General features: G+C 39.8%; 1 protein-coding gene across 3 annotated transcripts in view; it reads right to left on the bottom strand.

The window, feature by feature from the left end:
* The window catches only part of LOC149080857 (solute carrier family 15 member 1), a 101439-nt gene that overhangs the window by 35631 nt on the left and 42497 nt on the right, over window positions 1-23311 (bottom strand). For all 3 annotated transcript variants that reach the window (XM_089237526.1, XM_089237527.1, XM_089237528.1), the window contains 3 exons: window positions 5933-6017; window positions 840-981; window positions 416-502 (listed from right to left, as the gene is read on the bottom strand). In XM_089237526.1, coding sequence (XP_089093652.1) covers window positions 416-502; window positions 840-981; window positions 5933-6017 — 314 coding nt within the window. The remainder of the gene's footprint in view (window positions 1-415; window positions 503-839; window positions 982-5932; window positions 6018-23311) is intronic.

Genomic DNA, 23311 nt, shown 5'->3' with positions numbered 1-23311 from the left:
TAAAACACAACTTCACCAACAAAGCTTTATCCTTCGCACTCAGCTCATATACGGTTTACAACGGTGAACTGATCGTGGATTAGGAGAGCAAGTTCTTACAACCGTCTCATTTGCATATTTCCACTGAAGTCGCTCGTACCAGCGCCACCTATCGGCTGTTTTTTAGTCCCCCTCCCCGTTAAGAAAATTCCTGTGCCCTAGCGATGCTACCCTCGCAAACCGCTTTTTATTTCGGTTATTTTTCCGGTTTTTATGAATTTTTAAAGTTTCTACGGACTTTTTACCCACCCTGTATATACAGTATATGGTAAATTGCGGTAAAGATTTCAAGGTGTTAAGATATTGTCAGAAAAGAAAGGAACGTACGATTAATTATGCAGAAAATATGACGATCATCATCATCATCACTACTTACTTCATGGTGTCTATTGGATGTGGAACGGAGCCGACGGATATCAGGGCATTGCCTACAGCATAGATGATCGATATATAGAAAATGGTTCTAAGTAGAAGGGAAGAGAAAATTATTCACAGAATGAGTATATAACATAGCTTATAACGTTTGATTTATTTTGAATACCATGATCATGAATGAAATGGTGGCAACGAATATCTCAATACTGCCTTTGTTATGGTAATGGCACCATTTCGAGAAGAAAATTATTATAAAAAACCAATACAATAAATCAGTTATTTTTGTAAATTTTTAATTATTAGCGCCTGTATCTGTGAAATTTAAACGAATGTTATAAATGGTACCAATTTGGGATGAACTAACTATAACAATAGTTTTACCATTTGACCTTATCTCCGTCAAATATATCATATTGAACACTCACTTGAACTTCCCGAGCCAGGAATCCGCAATGATGGCTCCCAGAACCGGCGTGAAATAGCAGCCCATGATGAAGATATGGAATATCATGGTCGCCTCATTTCCGGAATATGCAAGAACTTGCTTCAGGAAAAGGACCAGCACCGCTGAAATATGATAAAACATATGTATAACTGTTCGAAATAACTTACATTATTCTTTCACACATGGGAATTGGGGCAGATTTTGGGAAACACGGGCCACACGTCCCCCCCCCTCCCAGCTGCGTCCCTGCGCGAAGGTAGAGATCCCCCCCCCCGAACTTCATGTTAAATGTAGAAACGCACGGTTAAAGACAAATTTAGGAATTTAAAAAAAAAAAAAACCTGACTTGTTATTTAATATTTTCTGAAAAACTTTTCATCTATCGGTAACACAAGGTTTCTCAACCTATGGCCCGCGGACCAGATAAGATATGGCTCATGAAAATCACTGGTGCACAAAATTTCCTGACTGGTGGACAGAATAGGACCCAAATATGATAAAAAAAACAATATTTTAATAGTTTCTTGGAGATAACTGCCCAAGTCAAGGCACGGCACAGGGACCCCAAGTGCATAGGATACCGAAACTGAAACGAAATCTGGAACTGATTTTTGAAAATATGTAAATTGGTAGACACGTATTTACAGCTAAGTAGGTGGGGGGCGGGGGGGGGACTCAGAATATTACTTTTGCTCAAGGGCATATTGTGTTGTTGAGGCCCATGGCCCAATACTAATAGAGACAAATGGTTTGAAGCATTACGGAAGAGAAGGTTTCAAAGCTTTTTTTTGTTTTGTTTTTACTTACTACAAAATTTCCAGATGCTCACCTTTAGTGACACGGAGGATGTCAAGCCTATATAGCATTTCTTGCCATGTTTTTTTGTAACATGGAGGATATGAAGCAGGAGTGGCCAATAGCTGGCCCGTGAAGTGATTTTAGGCGGCTCGTGGCTAGACGCGCATTTATGGTTTTTCCCGCTTGTGGGCTACACGAAGTTTGCCGCCCTTCTCCCATTTTAGTCTAATTTTCTTGACTACTCTTTCCTCGAATTTGCCACCCTGCGCTATAACCCGCTTGCCCCCTCCTGCATGTACACCTGTGTCTCTAAAGTCCCTCCTTTAGTCCTTCACATGCTTGCACACTGTTTTGATCATTCACATGCTTGCACACTGTTTTGATCATTCACATGCTTGCACACTGTTTTGATCATTCACATGCTTGCACACTGTTTTGATCATTCATATGCTTACACACTGTTTTTATCATTCACATACTTGCACACGCTACAAGTCCCTCACTGTCCCTTGCTATGTAGGTCACTCGTTTGGTCATTCACGTGCTTGGTGACGCTTCAAGTCACTTTTTGCTCACTCAAGTGCTTGCAAACACTCTAGGTCCCTCACTGACGTAGTCCCTTGCTGTTTGGGCAGAGGGTTATACAAATTTCGCCCCCCTTCTCCCATTCTACTAATTTTCTTGGTCATTCATTCCACAAATTTGTCCCTCCACCCCAGTAAATACGCCACTGTCCGCGACAAAACAAAATTACGGTGTATTAGTATTAAGTTCGTTTTCTGATCATTATTTGAGCAACTGGTTTCAACAGCAGACCTGATTAACAGACTAATTTGCATTCATTATTTCTAGTGACGATAATAATTAGCCATGTTCTCATCATACTGCCTTTTCGAACACACCAATTTCTTATGAAGTTTGTTATGGTTCTTCTTCTTCTGCCACTTCGTTGGGCAAAGTTGCCTTTTTGGCCTTTGTATTTGTATCTGAATGCATATTTGGTGTTCTGCTTCACGGTGACGAAACTTTTTCAAAGTAGATGCCAACTCGCCACGGCACCTCTCAGACCCTAATTCCAAAGGGCAAAAATGCCATATTGGATGGTCGGGTTCATGTTGTTAAGCAAGGGGGTTCCACACCCGCACACGGTGATTCTTTGTGTCGAAAACAGAGAAGCAGTCATCTCTAAATTTCGACATAGCAGGTTGGTGACGTTCCACGTTGAAGCAGACCAACACTTTTCAAACCAAAATACCAAAATTCCGTTTAAAGAAGGTAGCTCATGTAATGGGACCTTTCTGAATGGTTAATACTACCCATGCAACTGGCTTTAGGCACGCTTTCCACCTCAATAAGAAAACTCTTTCCAAAGTCTACCGGTGAGTGCACAAATTCCTTGGACGTCTATTTGACCCCACGGGCTGCCAATTGCCGAAAAATGTGGAAGAAATATTTTGTCTCTGAAATTCAAACTATGGATGTAATTGAATGAACTAATTTGCAGAAGCAACAGTAATTTTTGATGCACTGCACTGCATATACTAGCTGAGAACCAGATAAACAATGGATATATATACGTTTATTAAGAAGTGGAGGCCAGGGTAAAATTTAAATGACTAAATTGCACGTTTTTCACCATATCATTTATGACAGAGACAAATCTGTGTTTCCTGGGTTATTTTACTGGCGCGGCTTATGCACCAGAGCAGGGGTTCTCAAACTTTTTTTTCACCCGCGGAGCCCCTCTTTACTATTCAATGCTTATGCGCGAGCTGTGCCGGCTTACCAGAGCTCAGCGCGACCCAACCCGCAAGGGTAAAAGGCTTATATCCCATGGAGGGACAGAGCCTGGGTCGTGACTGGTCTGTCGGCTTACCAGAGCTGTTTAACAAAGAATATTTTCGAAAAACCTTTGTCACCGATCTGCGGCGGCCCCTGACAAAGGTTGGAGGCGCAGCGGCGCACAGAACCCCTACACTAGAGTGTTGCCCCTGGTGTGACCCGCGACGCTGCAGCTGACCATTACGTTGGCCCTCGGACAGTGAGAAGTTGGCCACCCCTGATATAAAGAATGAAGTAGAAAGAAAAACTTTGAAACTTCTCTTTCAAATGCTTCAAAGGCGTTTGTCTTTATCTTTAATAGCTTTTTTGAAATATATATTTTTTAAAAACAGGTTCAGAACTCTGGACCACCCTGTATTTCTTTCAATAATTATGAAATAATTTCTTTCAATAATTATGAAATAATTTCTTTCAATAATTATGAAATAATTTCTTTCAATAATTATGAAATAATTTCTTTCAATAATTATGAAATAATTTCTTAAAAGTAGATTTCAAAATTACTCCTTTCACCAATTCTGCAGCCTACTGCATTTCTATGGACACTGTCGGTATCGACGGCATCAGAGGCGGCTTAAGCAAAGGTGCAAGGGGTGCGGTGCGCCCCAGGCAGCAGGTTGTAAGGGGCAGGCAGCTCATGTATTGAAAATTGAATATATGAAATATGAATGAAAATTCACATGACCAGAGGCGAGTTTATGGTTTAGCTGACTGTGGGCCACAAAAATTTCGCCGCCCTTCTCTCATCCTAGTCTAATTTTCTTGACAAGTTATTTCTTAAATTTCATGGGCCGCTCAGTACGGGCGTATGTATGTTTCTTAGTTACTTTTTTCGTCATTCTCTACCTCTTCACCTAGTTCCTTGCCCTCTAGGTCACAATATTTGTCGCTCACCGACCCGGTCCCTCGTTCTTTATGTCACTTCTTTGGTCACTCACATGCACGCTGGTTTTGGTCACTCGCGGATTGCAAACTCTAGGTCACTCACCGACCTAATCCCTCCCTCCCTGGGCATAGGTTTTGTAGTTTTGCAAATTTCGGCGCACTTCACCCATTATACTAATTTTCTCGGCCACTCATTTGTCAAATTTGCCGCACTGGGATATATAGCCCGCTAAAATCCTCTGTAATACGCCGTTGCACATGACACCATGCTTTTGAGCCATACACCTTGCCGACAAAGATGTTGAAAAAAACTTGAGGGAGAAGACAAGAGCTTTTGGGCCAGCAATACCACAAACAAGAACGTACTCTATCGCAAGTGGCAAGTGTCAAAAATGTCTTCATCTAGTAATTTTTCTGTAACGGCCAAATGAGGGCAAATTAAGACTTCGGTTTCTTACTCGTCCGATACTTGGCGCAACCAGAAACGGCTTCAAAAATACTTTTTTTTAAATAAAAGTTGACACGTTATACTTCCTCTTTACAGGATATGTATCAGTAATGGTGACTGTGAAGCCTGAATAAGAGCTGTAATGTGAATTGAGTTACCTGGCATAGTTTAAGAAGATACGGGTATAACATAGGATCCTATGGGTTTGGATTGCGTTGGGGGCGATGGGAGGAAAAAAATTCCTAAAGAAGGGGGCGAGATGGGACAAAAAGATTAAGAAACTATGCTCTATACCAGTCATTCCCAACGTGGGCGTTAACGCCCCCTTGGGGGAGATGGAAAGTTCCAGGAGAGGCGGTAGAAGATACGGTTATTATTATTATTTTTTTTTGCCTTCGTCTCAGGCGACAGGATACACCCACCCTCCGGGAACGCTTCGATATCTCTATGAGATGGGAAGCGGGGTGTGTCCGGTCTTCAAAGGTCAAAGGTAGAAGCTACGGGTGTAACATAGGATCCTATGGGTTAGATTGCGTTGGGGGGAACAATTTCTGAAGGGGGCGATGGGACAAAAAAGGTTGGGAAACCGCTCTAGCTATAGACCAAAAACGTAATGTTATCTTTTTAAAAGCGGGACATATGGTCACGTTTATTCCGCTTAGTATACAATTGTGTGGATTTTTTACAGGGTCCTCTACGTAAAATCCCTGTCAGCATTTCCGCAGGAGTCTTTTTGAGGGCCGGCGCACGAGGCTTTGCACCCGGACCGCCTGGTTCAAAACAGCAACAACTCAAAACACTGCAATTTTGAGTTAAGCACGTTTTTGAGAACGGTGTGGGAAACGTCTCTATATATATATCTCTCCGGCATCGAACTCCCAACTCTGCTTATCACTCCCTACTGCAATTAAATCTAAGCCGACTCCCATTGAGTTTTATACAAAGTGAATCTTTGAAATGCAAATACTGTATCTGAAAACAGGGGATTTTGAGTTGTTGCCGTTTTGAACCAGGCAGTCGATATGCGTTACATATTACAGTAGATATGAATTTCGAAGAATGTGTGCAGCAAGCATGTAATGAAAAAAATTCAAATTTACTTCGCATTCCATAGTAAGAGAATCGTTCGCAAAATTCATTGGAAATGATGAAGAATACTGATCTCGGGTACGGCTCTTTGGACACCTAGTTATAAAGAACAAGAAACAAAGCATTAAAAAAAATCATGAGCCGAATAAAATCACGAAATACATGAAATGAAGAAATGTTCGAAAATATCCACGAGTGTGATTAATAAGTCGAAAAATCAAAAATTTGCGATCGTTTTTAATAGAGTGGACGAGGTTTAATGTGATCGCGCATCGCAACTCGCGTTTCTGATAACTATATCCGAAAGAAATATTCAAAAATCGAATACGATGACTATACGTCCCGTTTGATGTAATGGGTCGTATGGGGAAACCGAACAACTCAGTTTTTTTTCTTTTCCCCCATAACTGGTTGCAAAATATGTTCAATCGTGCCGTTTTCTTTTTTTCATATTATAATAGGATATTTATGCTTCAAGATGAAAAATCCTGCGTTTTATTAATTATACTCTGTTATTATGAGAAGTTCCCATGGTACTATCTAATGTGTTTTACGAGAATTATTATACGATAATTTTTTTCAATGTATGGTACGTTCCATACATTGGTTTCGGACGTTCGAAGTGTTCGTCGATTGGTTCGTCGGAAGTGTTCCACGCACGTTCGGAACACTTCCGACGCCACTGGTTTTCGGTATAAGAGCCCACCCGGGGATTCAACTTGCACATGTGCGGACAGCCAAACAAAGCAAACCTTTACAACAGGGGTTCTCAATCGATGGGTCGCAGGAGCTTCTGAGAGGGATGGGTCGTACATATTCATCTCCACACACACCCACACAGACTGAACTTGGGGGCCCAGACATTTTTTGGGACTCTTTTGAGCCATGATTTCATAAGTTTGGGGTGGGGATGGAAATTGGCATTCAAAATAAGCGTAACACTATTAAAGAATGTGCAGATATGCTGCAAAAAAATCTATACAGGAATATTTAACTCACCAAACAGAAATAAAGAAATAATAATTCCAGAAATAGAAAGAAATAATTTCAGAATAGATGAAGACCAATGCCAAAACTACTCAAAGAAATAATACTCAAGAATAATACTCAAGAATAATACTCACAAAAAATGAATGAGCGAAAGAATTGAAAATGAATGAGAGACATCTCAGAAATTATGAAAGAAATAATTTCAGAATTAATGAAAGAAATAATTTCAGAATTAATGAAAGAAATAATTTCAGAATTAATGAAAGTGATCAATAATTTGATGGGGGGGGATCCTATTTGATTCGGGGCATTGAGATGGTGTTGCCTCAGGAACTGTCGGCCCCACCCATCATTGAGATAACACTGACTGGTTTCACAAATATTGAAAACCGTGCATTTTTCTAGTTAGTAAAAAATTAATAAGCATTTTTAAATTCGGAATGGATCGCAAAGTTGATGCATGTTGCTGATTTTGGGTCGTGGCTTGAAAAGGGTTAAGAGCTCTCGCTTTAAAACGATAATCAACAACAAGGTTGCTTCGTTTCATTTCAAATTCATCTCGGTATTCATTATTTGAAGATGCGGTCTTTGCGTGACGTCATTTTGCACTCGATACGACAATAGAATTTAGGGAAATATCCAATCAAAAACAAAAGAAAAAAACAGACTTCCGCAGTTTTTCGCGATTCGCCGTAATTTCGTGCATTATGGTAGAAATTATGGACAAATTATTCATCCGTAGCAGTTGGCAAGCATGTGCACACATCAATAGTATTGACAGCATCGCGAGCTTATATTACTGGAGGGAGTATGATGTCAGCGGTCTTCGCCTTGGCAGTGCTGACAACGTTGTCCGCAACATTTTTCGTCGGAAGATCACGTGACTCGGTGAAAATCCCCCCTTATTTTCTAATGGCATAAATAGGATTTTAAAACAATAAATGAAGAACATAATTTCAACATCGATGAGATAATTCCAAAATTAATGAAATAGATAATTTCAGCATTAATGAAAGATAATTCCAGCATTAAGGAAAGATAATTCCAGAATCAATAAAGAGATAATTCCAAAATTAATGAAATAGATAATTTCAGCATTAATGAAAGATAATTCCAGCATTAAGGAAAGATAATTCCAGCATTAAGGAAAGATAATTCCAGCATTAAGGAAAGATAATTCCAGAATCAATAAAGAGATAATTTCAACATTAATGAAAGATTATTCCAGAATTAAGGAGAGATTATTCCAGAATTAAGGAGAGATTATTCCAGAATTAAGGAGAGATTATTCCAGAATTAAGGAGAGATTATTCCAGAATTAAGGAAAAATAATTATAAAATTAAAGAAAGAGATAATTCCAAGATTAATGAAAAGGATAATTCCAAGATTAATGAAAAGGATAATTCCAAGATTAATGAAAAGGATAATTCCAAGATTAATGAAAAGGATAATTCCAAGATTAATGAAAAGGATAATTCCAAGATTAATGAAAAGGATAATTCCAAGATTAATGAAAAGGCTAATTCCAGCATTGCTGAAAGTGATAATTCCAAAAGAAAAATTTTAGAATTAATGAAAGAGATGATTTTAGTTCTAAAATAAATGAAAGATAATTCCAGCATTAATGAAAGAAATTATTCCAGTATTAATGAAATACATAATTTAATATATCTTTTAATCTTTAGATGAGTAGTTCTCTATCCCTTTTTTAAAATATTTAAAACGCAATATTTAAAGAGACAAAACTGTACATTTCAATGGGGGAAGGAATCGCAAGGCGGGAACAGTGTTACTTTCAACGAGTCACGTGATTCCCTCGCATTCGATGTCGCTGCCGGCTGGATGCTCCCTCCAGTAATATAAGCTCGATGTTTGACAGCGATCAAGATTCCCCCAAGGTGAGGGATTGCTGCGGCACCAATTGCTAGACATCTCCAGAAAGTATTCGTCCTTGATGACATGGCATTCCCATGAAATGGCGAAATCCCGAGCCAGTCAGATGTGACCGATTGACAAATTTTACATGTGACCACATGTTTTTTTTAAATCAACTGAACGAAAATAAAGACAAGAACGTTATCCAACACGGAGACAAAGTGTGTGAGATATATTTGTCAATGTTTTATTTCTAGTGTCAACCAGTCGAGATAAATGTCCAAGAAAATGACTCGACTAATCAGTACCACCGTAAATACACGGGGAGATTTATTTTCTCTTAAAATATTCGTTGTGCAAGGTAGAAAAAAATTATATACACCATAGTTTCCCAAAGCTTTTGTTCCATATATATTGTCCCCCCTCTGAAATTTTTTTCTCTCATCACCCCCCCCCCTTCCAACTAAAGTAAACCCATAGGATCCTGTGTTAAATCCGTAGGTCCTATCACCCCCTTGGACAGTTCCATCACCCACAAGGGGGCGATATTGTCCACTTTGGGAAACACTGGAATACACTATGTTTCCAAAAGTCTGTTTTTGGAGTTTAGACATTTTTTTTTCTCAGTTTCTAAAAAATAACTGGGCGAATCGTTTCTGAAATTTCGGTCATGTATATCTTGTATTGGTACTCACCCATTTCCAGTGAAAATTTAGTCACGACTGCATTCAGGGGACCGACAAAAACTGAATAAGAAGAAATGTTTTCGATCAACCCTGTATCAGAAAAAGGTGCAAATGACTTTAATTTTACAAATTACTGTATTAATTTTGCGCAATACTGTGCATTTTCGTGAGAAAATAGCACGTATATTCACGAAAATATAAATGTTTTCTATAAAAATCCCAATTTTCATCGCATGATTCATGCTTATAACATGTCGAGTTTTCATCCAATTTTTACGAAATTTACAAATAAAATTACGCTGCACTGTGTAGAAATTTAGAATGTGACAAAATCATTATTCAATGAGATATCAGTATTTTTTAGTAAATGATTATTAATTACGCATGCGCAAGAAATAAAAGTTTCATGTTTCGTAATTTGATGCCATACCCCAAAGCAGAATGTTTAGCACTGTTCTGCGACGAGCCCTCAGCTGACTGGAAATGTTCTGCGGTAAAAATCCCCAAACATGTAATAATGTTCTTTTGCACTTTTTCCTTAAAGTTCTTATAAATTTTTCTGCAGTAGCGCTAAAGATTTTGGCACATTCTGCTTTGGGGATGCCACATATATAGTGCAACTTCTGTGAAAATTCCAGCTCTGAATGTCGTGAAGATTCAGAAAGATGTGCACGATATTGTGAGCTGTAATTTCGAAACTTGTTGAAAGCAACTGAATGAATGATAAGGGATTTTATACAAGTAAGTATACGATCACTTCCCATTCTTTGATTATTTCGAGAATAAGTCCACAGCATTATGCAAATGAGCGAAGACGCGTGTCCGATGCTATGTAAGAGAAGTATTTAAGCATAGCACGTGAATGATGTCAAAATGAACAAACTGAAGTAAAAAATGAAATGACAGGAAATAATCGTACACTAACTTGTATAAAATCCCTTATCATTCAGTTGCTTTCAACAAGTTCTGAAATTACAGCTCACAATACCGCGTACATCTTTCTGAATTTCCACGGCATTCAGCTGGAATTTTCACAGAAGTTCCAGCAGAAGTTCCAACTATACATCTGGCACCAAATTATGAAACGTGAAACTTATATTTCCTGCGCATGCGCAATTAATGACCATTAACTAAAAATACTCGTATCTCATTGAATAATGATTTGCCACATTTTAAATTTCTATACAGCATGTCTCATGTATAGCGTCACGTTTTCTGTAAATTTCGTAAAAGAAAGTGATTGAAAAACTCGGCATGTCATCAGCAAAAACTCTACGCGATGAAAACATTTATATTTCCGTTGGATATACGTGCCATACGTTTTTTTCTTCTGGAGGGGGGGGGCCGGCGCACGAGCCCCCTATGCGCTCCCTCCCGCGTACGTTTCTAATCCCACCAATATGCTTTAGGAGGCAGTGCTGACAAGGGCGGGCGGGGGGCGGTCAGAGTTTTGCTGAGGCTACGGACACACGGGCGTGAAGCGGGAGAGGGGAAAAACTGCAGAAAAATGGACAATAGAGAATTGTACGGGACCGGTCACACGCAACACGCGTTCCCCGCGCAGGAGGCGCGTTCTCAAGGTCGCACGCACAAAAACGCAACTCGTTCCATTTTTTTCGCGTGTTTTTCGTCTGTTCGGTGGACACACGAGAATTTTATCACGCTGCATATGCACAAATGCATATGCACTTGCATATTTTGGCCGTTTTTAACATTAATACATATAAATCCATAAAATGAGAGAATTTTCAGGGTTTTTTTCCTTGAGGTAGGATTTAATGAATTAATAGAAATGTTTGCAATACAGTATTTTCAAAATATCAACCGTTTTATTGCACCGTGTTTTCCTGCGTATAATCCGCGGTGGCGCATAATCCGCATGCGAAATTTGAAGGAAAAAAACCCACGTATATCTATATATATAAAATTGATTTTCTGTCTGTGTGTGTATGTTCTCTATACAAATCTACAATTTTAGATCGATCGTCGCCAAATTTTGCATATATACCAAATGGGACCCGACTTACACAATAGGCTACTTTAAAATTTCGTCAGAGCAGGGCAAATGCCCCAAATGGGCAAAAAAACCGTAGGGCGACAATGGTTTTTGGGCCTCAACAATCACTTTCCGAACGTTTACTTTGGTTACCGTGGTTCCCTAGCCATACGTTTCAGACGTGTATATGCCTTTACAACGGTTTGTCACTTCTTTAATCCTGTTAGTATATGTATAATAGTTTATGCCTTTATAATGGTTTGCCACTTTTTCAATTCTCCCAGTAATGAGGCTTTTTGAATAGACGTCATAATCATCACCATCATCGCTTTGAGGGTCAGGAAAAGGGTGATCCTCATAGAAATCAGTATTAAAATTGCCGGTTTAACTGCATAACTACGGAAATTTAGCGGGGTTCTCTGTCACACACACACACACATTAAAAATTTTAAAAATTGTATTAAATACTCGATTTTTGAAATACTGCGTTCGTTTAGAGATATACGAAGCCCAGGAGATTAAATATGAAGTAATTAGCCGGACCTACTTTTGAGTTGGATATCCATGCAATAACATTGATTTCAACTTTTTATTTGTGTATTAAGGAGTTCTAGTGTGACCAAGGGTGTAAAAGCTGCTCGAAAACAGGTTTGCGTCCAGCGGGAAAACTCTACCGTGTGTCCGTAGCCTTACTTTTGCTGACCGGGGGGGAGGGGGGTCAAAAATGGCTGAAAAATGTGCTGACGTAATACTTGAACGGCCCCAAATGTCTGAACTCCAAAAAGGACACAGACTTTTGGAAATAAAGTGTATCGCCATTACTTAACCTAGAACTTCGTTCTTCACGAAATTCTCCCGTTACCTTTTAAATTATTCTTGAATTTCTGTAAAAACGAGAAGAAAAAAAAGAAAAGAAAATAGACTCGTCTACAAAAGGTCAGTCGTTCGTCGTCAGCTGTTTCTTAATTGTTTATTACAAAAAATGGGTTTCTTTCCTCTCTTTTACTGAAAGAAATTGAACCACCGCGACCTCATTTCAAAAATCCTAGATTCCACATATGGATTCCGAAGAAGAAGAAGACACCTGAATTTCGAGAAATGTCTCTGGAATTGCATCACATGTTGAGGGCTATTTACATAAAGAAGAGATCTGTGTAAATACCGTTATAAAAAATGGCATTACTTAGTTGGGGCACCTCAACACATCGAATTCAACTACACATTCCTTGCTGAAAAATGCTTGTTAAGGTGTGTTTACTAAAGTTTAACGGGATTCCCAAAGTGTGGTTAACTGAGGGGGGTGATTGCGAGACGCGCCTGGTGATTGCGAGACCATTTCACAAAATTAAAATAATGAATTTTAATCAAAATGAGAAATTTATTTTCATTTTTCTTAACGCAAATAAATACGTAGTTCTGATACCCTTTCACCGCCCGGGTAAAATTGCCCCCATCGCCCCTCCCTAGTTTCGGCCATGATTTCTGTCCCCTTCACCAAGCATCTTCAATCCGTTGCTCGCGAGCACCACGGTGCTCCCCTGAAGTACCCAGAGTGCTCGACGTTCTTTTTTTCGATGTTGTGCTCGCGAGCACTTGATCAACGTTCCAATTAAACACCTTTTAATGTCTTTTCGGCTAAAATGGCTAATATTTAATTTCGACTTCGTTTTTTATTTTATATTAATTCAAAAACGAAATTAAAAATATTACTATTTTGTACCACTTGACTGAATTTTTTGTCGTTTTTCCCGAGTCGTGTGTGTTTACAACAGTATCAACAACATGCGCACAACAACATGCTAATAACACGAGGTTACTAATGTAAACAAACCGCGAAATAGTTTACTTTAGGTAAATAATGACATTTTTTCTCAACCGAAATATAAAACAAATACGATCGCTAATCGAAAAAGAAGCTTTTACAACGTAAAATTCGTATGACACATTTCCGCGAGCAGAAGTATTGGTATGATTAGGCTGACCATATTTCGTCGAGAGAAATAGGGGATATTGAGATTCCAAATTCGGGAAAATTCACGGGACATTGCCAAAAATGACGCCGAAACCGAACAAAGTTGCCAAATATTGTTGAAATTACGGAAAAAATCACATTGGCGAGAAATGAAGCATTACTGCAAATTGCAGTGGATTAAAATGAATTTCACGGAAAAAACGTTCACCAAGACAAATGTGGGAGATTAATATTCTCATTTATAGTTGTAATTATCATAATATAATTTATTAGTTGACAAATAATTTCAATCTTTGACTTCAATAAAGAATAAAAATTCAAGTGGGCTTCGTGTCAAATACGGGAAAAACCGGGACACTTTTGCCGAAAAGTCGGGACGGCAAAAAATACAGAAAATACCGGGAAATACGGGACGTATGGTCACCCTAGGTATGATTCATATTTTTAAGGAATTGAAAAATTCAATTTTTTATCGTCATTTTAATTTCCCTGAATAATCAGTCAACATGTACTTTTTTTTCCATCCCGCACCCCCGGTTTGGAACCAATGATTTAGAGCAGCGGTTAGCGGTTGACACTCACGGAGCTCTTTTTAGTATATAATTTCTATGATGGAGCCCTGTGTGCACAGGCCTCTTTTCTTTATTTATATTAATTTAATTTATTTTTTTTCTCGAGCGGCCAAGGAGCCCTTGGGAATTTCACACGGAGCCCCAAGAGCTCCGCGGAGCACCGGTTGAGAACCGCTGGTTTAGAGGGATCTCGAGTATCGTCGTAGCGAAGTGTGACTGGTATCACGGCGATCGAATCTTTGTTAATCCTCGCTCCCAAAGCGACAAACCGAACATTTGTACATAAACACGAGACATGAAATATGTCGAATTATTTCTCTGTCTGACAATTCAGGAACGACGAATTACGTCTTTATTGATCTGGCATTTCCTGAAAGGTATCACCAGAATCGAAAGTGATTACGATTCATATTGTGTGCCGATTTAAAAACTGCCTGGAGCAATTTCCATCGGTAGTTTCCGTCGTTTTAATGGTTGATCGGTCTCTGCCGCCGCGACACGCGGTGCGCTGTAACTTGTGTCAGATATCACGAGAAAAAAAATTCATAATAATAATAATATTACTACTCTTTCAGTGACAGTATCAGACGGAAGAGGGGCAGGGGAAGAAAGGGGCCTCAAGAGCTTTTTACAGTAGTAGGCTACCCGAGTCTAGACGCAAGCCGAGGAATAAAAACAAACCCCAGAAACTTTCCTAATAACCTAGTTGCAATCGGGCGTAACTAAAACTCCCATTAATGCCACACAAGACCGAACAAAACTTCTTTTTCCTAATCTGGGACGTTTTTCTCGAACATTAACACGCTTGTAATCGAAACTAACATGATATGAAATCCTTTTGCCATTCAGACACGAGAATTCATTTTTTAGAATTTAAATAATGTTTTTGCGCTTTTGATGCTCAAAAAAAAAGCATTAAAAACATAAATGTCAGCAAATCTTTATTTTTAAAATTTATTAATTATCATTATTTTTGTGAAGAAATAATTCACTTCATTGGAATTTTCTCAGCCAAGATTATGTAGAGTGTAGTCATATTTACATTTTTTTCCATACAATTTTTTCCAGAATTTTATTGCTTAATTTTATGTAATAAATCAAACTCTTCTCGGAGGTACATTCTGCTGGAAGTCATTTCAAAAAGCCCTCTGAAAGTTAAAGTGCTGCCCTCTGATGAAAGCCTCCCAAAGTTCACGTGCACCATATTTCTAACTCAAAACTTACACAATCCTTTAAGTCAGTTCTCAACTCACTGAGGTTAAAAAAAAGTTCTACAGTGAGGAAAAGCAACCCACAAATTCGTGGCACCAGCGTCTGAAAGGGTTAAAAGAACGAGGACAAGTCTTCAAACTTTCTGGAAACTCTTGAAACACTCAATTAAACCTCGCGAGACATGCGAAATATTCTGGTGGCAGCAAGTACAGCATGTGTTTTCTAAACCATAGACGAGAATTTTCTTACACGTTAAAACACACATTGCCTCAATACCAAACAGAGCTATTAGAAAAATTTCCCATCTCGTTCCTGAGGGGGCGTGTGCTAGGAAGTTAATTAGTTTCGAAACCATCTTCTTGAGAAAATTTAGATACGAGTAACGTCACAGGGATCTAATCAGACAGACTTACCGTTAAGAAACCAAATCTGAACGGGGGGGGGGGGGGTCATGTCTCTCTCGGAGATTTTCAAGCGTTAATCACTCCATGCGTGCCTACTGAAATACGTGGAGAGCTTGCGTGGATCTAGAAAAGCCCAATAGGTATGGGAACTCCTAGAAACCTCATAAATTAGGGGATGTACAACCTCCGGCCGACGGGCCAAATGCGGCTTTACAAGAGGTTCCATCTAAGCCGCGAAAGGTGTTTCGGTAGAAAAGTATCAGTATCAAAAGCATAAACACCGAATACATCCTGTCTTATATTCTTGGTCTGTGAGTAAAAGGCTGATCATATTTCCTTCATATCAATATCGTAGAGTCTCGATAACCCAAGGTGAAGGAGACCGAGACCACCTCGGATCACTGAAAACTCGGATTATCCGGGGAAAAAAACCAATAGAAATCGGCTTAGCGGGGGGGGGGGGGGCTGCTCATATCTACGCATTTCTATTTATAAGAATTTATAAGAGAGGCTGACAAGAGGGGCCCTCATATCCCCAGGGCCTGATATGTCCTCAAAACTAGTATGAATCGCATTCATTGGAAGAATTAAACAAAATGAAATAAAAACGGGTTTTTGGCGAGAAACAGAAAGCGAGATTTGGAGACGAATTTCTAAAAATTACAGCTCCTCGGAGGATAATGGAGATTCTGCTGCGCGGGAAATCTGTTCGATCCATATGGGACGTCACTAATTATAGCTAAAAAAATTATGAAAAGTAAGTAAAGAGGCCAATTATAACCAGAAAAATTGCCAAAGATCAGTACAGTCGTAGACTTGAAAAACTAAGAGTTTTCATCAGTTTCTCTCAGTTTTTGAAGGTACAGACGATCGATGAAAAATTGGTGAAAAAAACAGAAATAGAAAGCTACTGCACAATATCCACAATAGATTGAAATGTTATTCACCAAAGAAAGTACACGTTTGACAAATATGTGAGATGAATGTATATGATGGGAGTTGTGCGCGTGCTCATGGATATTCTTAGAAGGCTGAACGCCCTAAGGCCGGTCGTCCACTGGAGCGAAAACAAGTCGCGTGTATGTGCGTTGTACAGTGTGCGTGTGTTGGAACATGGGCTCTCAAACTATAAGCCGCAGATAAGCGTTGATTAAGAGTAGGGCGAGAACCCGCGTGTTAAAACAAATTTCTAGAAGTATTTTCTTCAATCGCTTTGTGTATTTTTTCCCCACCACTTTCAGGTGCTCCCCGAACGGCCCGTCTCGTAAGCCCGGGAGCAAGCGGGAATCTGCTATACGGCAAAGTTGCAAAAAAAAGTCATTTCTACAATATGATGAGTAATCAAGTAATAATATGGTTTCTCTTAAAACCTTCTTTCCTCCGAAGAAGAAAAACATCCAACATTGAAAGAAGGGTTATTTGTAGTCCTCCAGGGGAATGATTCATGCATAGTATACATTCCAATATGCACATTGTACATATTGGGCTGAAAGTGTGTTATCTTTTCTAATCTGAAAAAATCTAAAAATGGTCAGTTTGAGTATTACGTCAGCAAATTTTTAGAATTTTTTGACTCCCCCTTGTCAGCAAAACTCTGACCCCTACCCCAGGTCAGCAAAATTTCGTCAGTGCTGCCCCTACCTCCTACGCATATTGGTGGGATCAGAAACGTGCACTTGAGGGGGACGTAGGGAGCTCGTGCGCCTCCTCCCCCACAGACGAAAAGAAAAGTTTTTTTAATTGAAATTTCGAAAGAAAATACCTTTATATATGTTATCATAATCAATTTCTGCTAATTTTAATGCTATTTGAAGGGTAAGAACTCAAAATTTCTCTTTAAGAAATTTATTGCCACCCATATATGGTAAACCCTTGACCCGCAGACCAAATGTGGCCCTGAAGGTCATCTGTTATGGCTTGCCCCCTCAAACCTAATTTTGTAAAAATAAACTAAGCGGCACATTTACAAATCGCTTGAATGACCCGTGGCGCAATTCCAGAACATTTAGGTGGCCCGTGGCACACTTTCAGATCACTGAAGTACGCCTCAAAGATCACTTTCACATTCAAAGATCACCTGAGTAACCCGCGACACAGTTCCAGAACACTTAAACGATCCGTAGCACATTCAGAGGTCCCTTGAGTAACATGGGGCACAGTTGTAGAGCAATTAAGCGGCCCCCAGTGCGGTTCTACATCACTCAAGTTACCCGAGGAACATTCCAAGAAAACTTAAGTGGTCCGCAGCATGTAATCACTCGAGTGATGCGTTTCACAGTTCCAGAGCGCTTAAGCGGCCCGGACACATTCCCAGAGCACTTGAAGGATCCGTGAAACATTCAGAGGTCACTGAAGTGGCTCCGTAGGGGACTTGTCAACCGGTAGAATGTTAGTTCAAGTGCCCAATAGCTATCGAAAGGTTTTTTTCCGTTTTTTGGGCACCGAATAAGATGTCATTAAGAATATTTCATATCTTCATAAAGGGTGATTGATGACGTAAGCATCATCCAAACACCCCCCCCCCCCCCGTCATCAAAAGTCAGCAAATCGGAAACCCCCCTCCCCTCCCATCGATGCTGACGTAATACTTGAATGACCCCCAAATACAAAACCTCAAAATAAATATGAGCGCTGCACATGTTGCATAAAAGCTCTTGATGTAAGCTCAGAAATGGACCTACTATACGCAGCTCAACAATAGCAACACTTCACCAAGTTCAAGCATCGAGTCGTTTGTTTTTCCTTTGAAAAAGTCGCTTTTAAACTTTCAAGGGTATCTAGAGAAAGACCCAATTATATCAAGGATTACGCACTGGTTATTGCGATGCAGTGTGTGTGTGTGCGTGTGACCTAAAACGTGACAACAATAAGTAAAAAAAAAACCTCTATTCACAGAGATCATTTTTAAACCGAAAAACAGAATGAAAAACTATTAATTTTTCAGACTAATCACCTGCATCTAGTCTAATCTGCAGCGCATGGGGAATCATAATCATCAATTTGATTCGAGTTAAAGTGCTATTTGAGGTTAGTAACTCCAAATATTTCCCACGGAAAGCTTTAAAAACCGAGTTTTTACATTTTCTGTGTTTTCTTCTTTCATAAGTTCTTTTAAGTTGTGAAAGAACAGACGTCTGAAACGAAACTGGCCGTTCACACAGCCACGCTTTACCACCACTTCCTTTTGATAACAATAATCTAGGCCAGTGGTTATGGAACTTTTATCACTCTTGTGACTCCCTTGCCCTATTCATGGTTTATCTGCAGCTCCCCAGGATAGTCTAGGAAAGTGGTTCCCAAAGTGTGGGTCGTCAGAGATTCTCCAAAAAAATAAAAACGTCCGGATAAAGAAATTTTATTTTTCCTTTTTTTTTTTAAAAGTGTATCAAAACTATAAAAAAAATGTCTTTATTCAGTTGAGCTACATACCACGCGTCACACAGTGATTTTATCAAACTGTACTTCCACAGTAATCAAGTTAATACTTATAAAGGGTGACTCGGGAAGAATCCTCCGATTTCAAAAAATTGTATGCATATTTTTTTCAAATTGAAAACACAGAATAGTAAGTAAAATGTGAATATAAGGAATGGGCGGGGGGGTGTATGTTTTACGAACACTATTATTGGTGGTCGATTTTAAGTGTAGAATCATTTTGAAATCGGATGGTTCTTTCCTAATCACCCTGTCGTAGGTACCAATTCAGACTTGAAAAATCTGTAGTTAATCACGTGATGACACATTCCGCATCAAAGAAAACACGTCTCACAAATAAAAGGGAAAAAACGGGGACTTTTTTTTTTTAATTTCAACGGGTGCCCATATATAAACCCCGTTTTTCCGGGAAGAATCTTTTGCTGTCCCGATTTTCTTTTTCAGCAATAATTGGCCACTTTGCATGCTTTTGGCATCATATTTGGCGGCAATTACTAATTTTTTCGTACTTGAATTCCACATTCCCCATATTTTTCCTGAGAAACCGGTGTAAGACTGAAATTGTAAGGACTGGAAAAGTATTTTCTTTCGGGATTTTCTATTCACACAAAGCACAATTTGAGGACTTTTAGGGATTTTTCTATGAAGATACGAAAAATCGGAAGAATCTGATTTCCGACCGGAAGATTTTAATAAGACTGAAAAATCGGAAGCATTGGCACCTATGCCCTGTATACGAAAATAAAGAAGCCATGCATCTCACTATAATTTCATCTTAGGAACACCAAGTACATCAAAAAAGTAAATATTTATATCATTTTTTACAAAATAATATGAATATCGTTAAAAGTCAATGTCGCCAGAAAAGTCTAACAAAGAATCACTTCAAAGCACCGAACATGTGCGCACATCAATATCGCCAGCTCGCCGCGGCACACACTTTGAGAACAGGGCAAGGGACTCGAGGGTATATGAGCTCTCAATAGTGAACAATGGACCCACGGGTAAATGAGAGAATAAAGATAATAACATGTCTGGTGGATGAGAGGAGGATCCGCAACCATTATGAAAAAGATCAGCGGGTTAACGAGGGTATGACAAGTTAGTGGTAGTTAGGGCAAGGAGAACTCACGGACTAGGGTATAGGAAGTACGGGTAAATATAGACTAATAAGTGACTCGCAATAGATTGGGGGGGGGGGGTTAGGATTAGGGGGGCATGGGCAAATGAAAGCCCGAAGTACCGCAAATAAAAGATTTCCGAGTCGAGGGAGCCGCGGGTCAGCAAAAGTTCGGGGACCACCGCCCTAACCTAGTGATTCTTAAATTTCTGCCACACGCGGCTCCTACGAATAGACTAATAAATAGAGCTCGGAAGTTCAAGCAAAATGCCATAAATACCTTTTTTTGCCTATTTTCAAATTTCAAACTTATACGTACTGTCATCCCGGCCTAACCCGCGGTATAATTACCAGAGGAAATCATAACAAAATAGAAACCGAAATCTGTGTATAAACGCAACCCTACATCCTTCCGACCGTAATACCAGAAAAGAGAGGAAAAGAATAATTATTAGATGAATAAAGTTAGGAATTACCACCGACGACGACGTTCAAAACACGGGAATCTCTACATATAAGAGCGGAAATAATTCGCTATTATGAAAAAAAGAGCGGAAATGACCAAATACTGTCAGTAATTCAAAGCAGCTGGACAAACACGGCTCCACAGAGTAATGAAATTACTCGGACACGGTGATGGGTAGAAACGAGTCGTATGTTTAATTTGAAAGCCGTAAAAAATCTGATACAGAAGTTTCGAAATTAGTTACGAATGTTGCCGACAGGTGACGCTGCACGCAGAAGTCACAGTACGGAGTCCGAGAAATAAGCCATAAACTGTCCTTTGCAAGCAGTCGTTGCACATCACAATCGATTCCAAATGTGCGCCTTTCGCAGCACAGAGATGGTGCAAACAATCACTATTGAACGGTACGCTGCGGAACAATTTGTCGCCTTGGTTGGAGGATCGCTGAGGCACTTACTCATAGATGCGTCTATCCGGGAGTAAATGATGGTGGGCCCAACCCATGACCCTCCCAAGGGTGTTGCTGACAGTGCTCCAGCAGCTGGGACCGAGACAATTACTATGATTTTTGTTTTTTCATGCTATAAATTCACTACAGAAGGCCCGTGAAAGATTTGGTTTGGGGGACCCACTAAAGATTTCAGCCTAAGGGGCCCTGCTCAAGGATGTGGGGAACCGTGACCCAACAACACCATACCCGCAACAGTTTTTGCCTTTCTTGAGGAACACTTAGAATACACACTACATTGAACTATTCCACATTTATTGGACTCCATACTCACTCGACCCGGGACTACTTTCTGTGGGACAAATTGAAGAACACTATTAGCCGGAACAATTCCGCAAAACGCTATGCGAGCTTCAAGATTCGATCTGTGAGGCCCAACTCCGTTGAGACACTACAGACGGTGACAAAATTTCATTCTTCGTTTGCGTCCCCTCTGTGATGCGCGATACGTGCACACTTTGAATCGATTCTGATATGATTGCAACGACTGCTTGCAAGGGACAGTTTATAGCGTATATCTCGGAGGTCTATATATCTTCGACTGCGACTATAGTGTGCAGCGCCACCTATCAGCACCACTTGCAACTAATTTCGAAGCTCCCACTTATCAGATTTTTACCGCTTTCAAAATAAACATACCACTTGTTTCATTCTTCTCTCTATAGCCGTTTCCGAATTATCTGATTTTAAAATCCGGGAGTCCTTTTTTGGGACACCCTGTTAACTATACTTCAAATTAGACTGACCATATTTCCTCGAGAGAAATACGGGTATTGGAATTACAAATACGGGAAAATCCGGGATATCGCCAAGAACAAACGCCAAAAAAAGCCCAAAGTTGCTAAATATAGCTGAAATTACAAAAAATAATCGAAATGGCGGGAAACGAAGCGTTACGGCAAATTGCAGTGTATTAAAATGAATTCCACGAAATAAAACGTTCTATAAGACAAATGCGGGAGATTAATGTTATTTATAGTTGTAATTAGTATAATATAATAATTTATGAGATGAAAAATAATTTCAATCGTTGACTTCAGTAAAAAATCCAAGTAGGCGTCGTGTACAAAACGGGGAAAATCGGGACTGTCCCGGAAAATACGGGACGTATGGTCACCCTCCTTCAAATGTCAATCGGGATGCGTTATGCACAGGACGTGGCATTAAGGTACTAGAGAAGGATCCAGATCTGCGCATTGGTGGGGAAAACACGACGGGAAGAATCGCATGTAGGCCAGTGACATAAGCATACCGATAGCGATCACAATAATGTCGATAATGAACAACACGTGAAATTATAACACAAAAAAAAAAGGCATAACCCGCGTTTTTTTGTTTGTATCGGCGTTCTTTCTGCATTGATAAGCCCGGAAGACAAAAGGTGGTCACACCCCCCACTACCAATCACAACAAACACATATTTCCAAAGATAAGCAAATGCGCATTCTAGAAGTTATACTTATCGGATCACCGTCTGACACTCGCGAACTGATATCATTCGCATCAACAGACAGTACGAAAGTACCGGCACCCCCCCGTCGTGCTCCAAATTAGGGGGGGGGGCGATCGACTCTCTTTCCTTTCAAACCTAATGTTCCGTGCATTTGTTCCATCGCCACGCTCAATTTACTACCGAGATGAGTTGTGCTGGAATGTATATCACTTCTAGGCATGTGTACCTCGAAGTCTTGAGCGCGGACACAGAGGCGCGTGTATGGTTTTTTCCGCCCGTGGGCTACACGAATTTTGCCACCTTCGCCCCCAATTCTAGTCTAATTTTCTTGACTACTCTTCCCTCGAATTCACCACCCGCTTGGCCTTCCCTTCCCCCACTCCTGCAAGTCCACTCCCATACTCACACACCCTCTTAGTCACTCTTTTAGACATGCTTGCACACTGATTTTGTCACTCACATACTTGCACATGCTCTAGGTCATTCTTTTGATGATTTATACCAGTGATTCTCAAAAAAAAAATTTCTGAAGGGGGCGACGGGACAAAAAAGGTTGGGAAACTATGATGTATCCATAGTTACATAGATTCTTTTTTTTTGTTCATTCACATGCTTGTATGCGCTCTAGATCACTCTTTTGATCAGTGACATGCTTTCACACTGTCTAGGTCATTTCTTTTGGTCATTCACGTGCTTGAAT

This window comes from Pholcus phalangioides, unplaced genomic scaffold (genome assembly GCF_987345545.1).
Source record: "Pholcus phalangioides strain wild (caught in Gottingen) unplaced genomic scaffold, Ppha-v1.0 ptg000010l_1, whole genome shotgun sequence".
NCBI classification, from domain to species: Eukaryota; Metazoa; Arthropoda; class Arachnida; order Araneae; family Pholcidae; genus Pholcus; species Pholcus phalangioides.
This window is presented reverse-complemented; position numbering and strand designations above follow the sequence as displayed.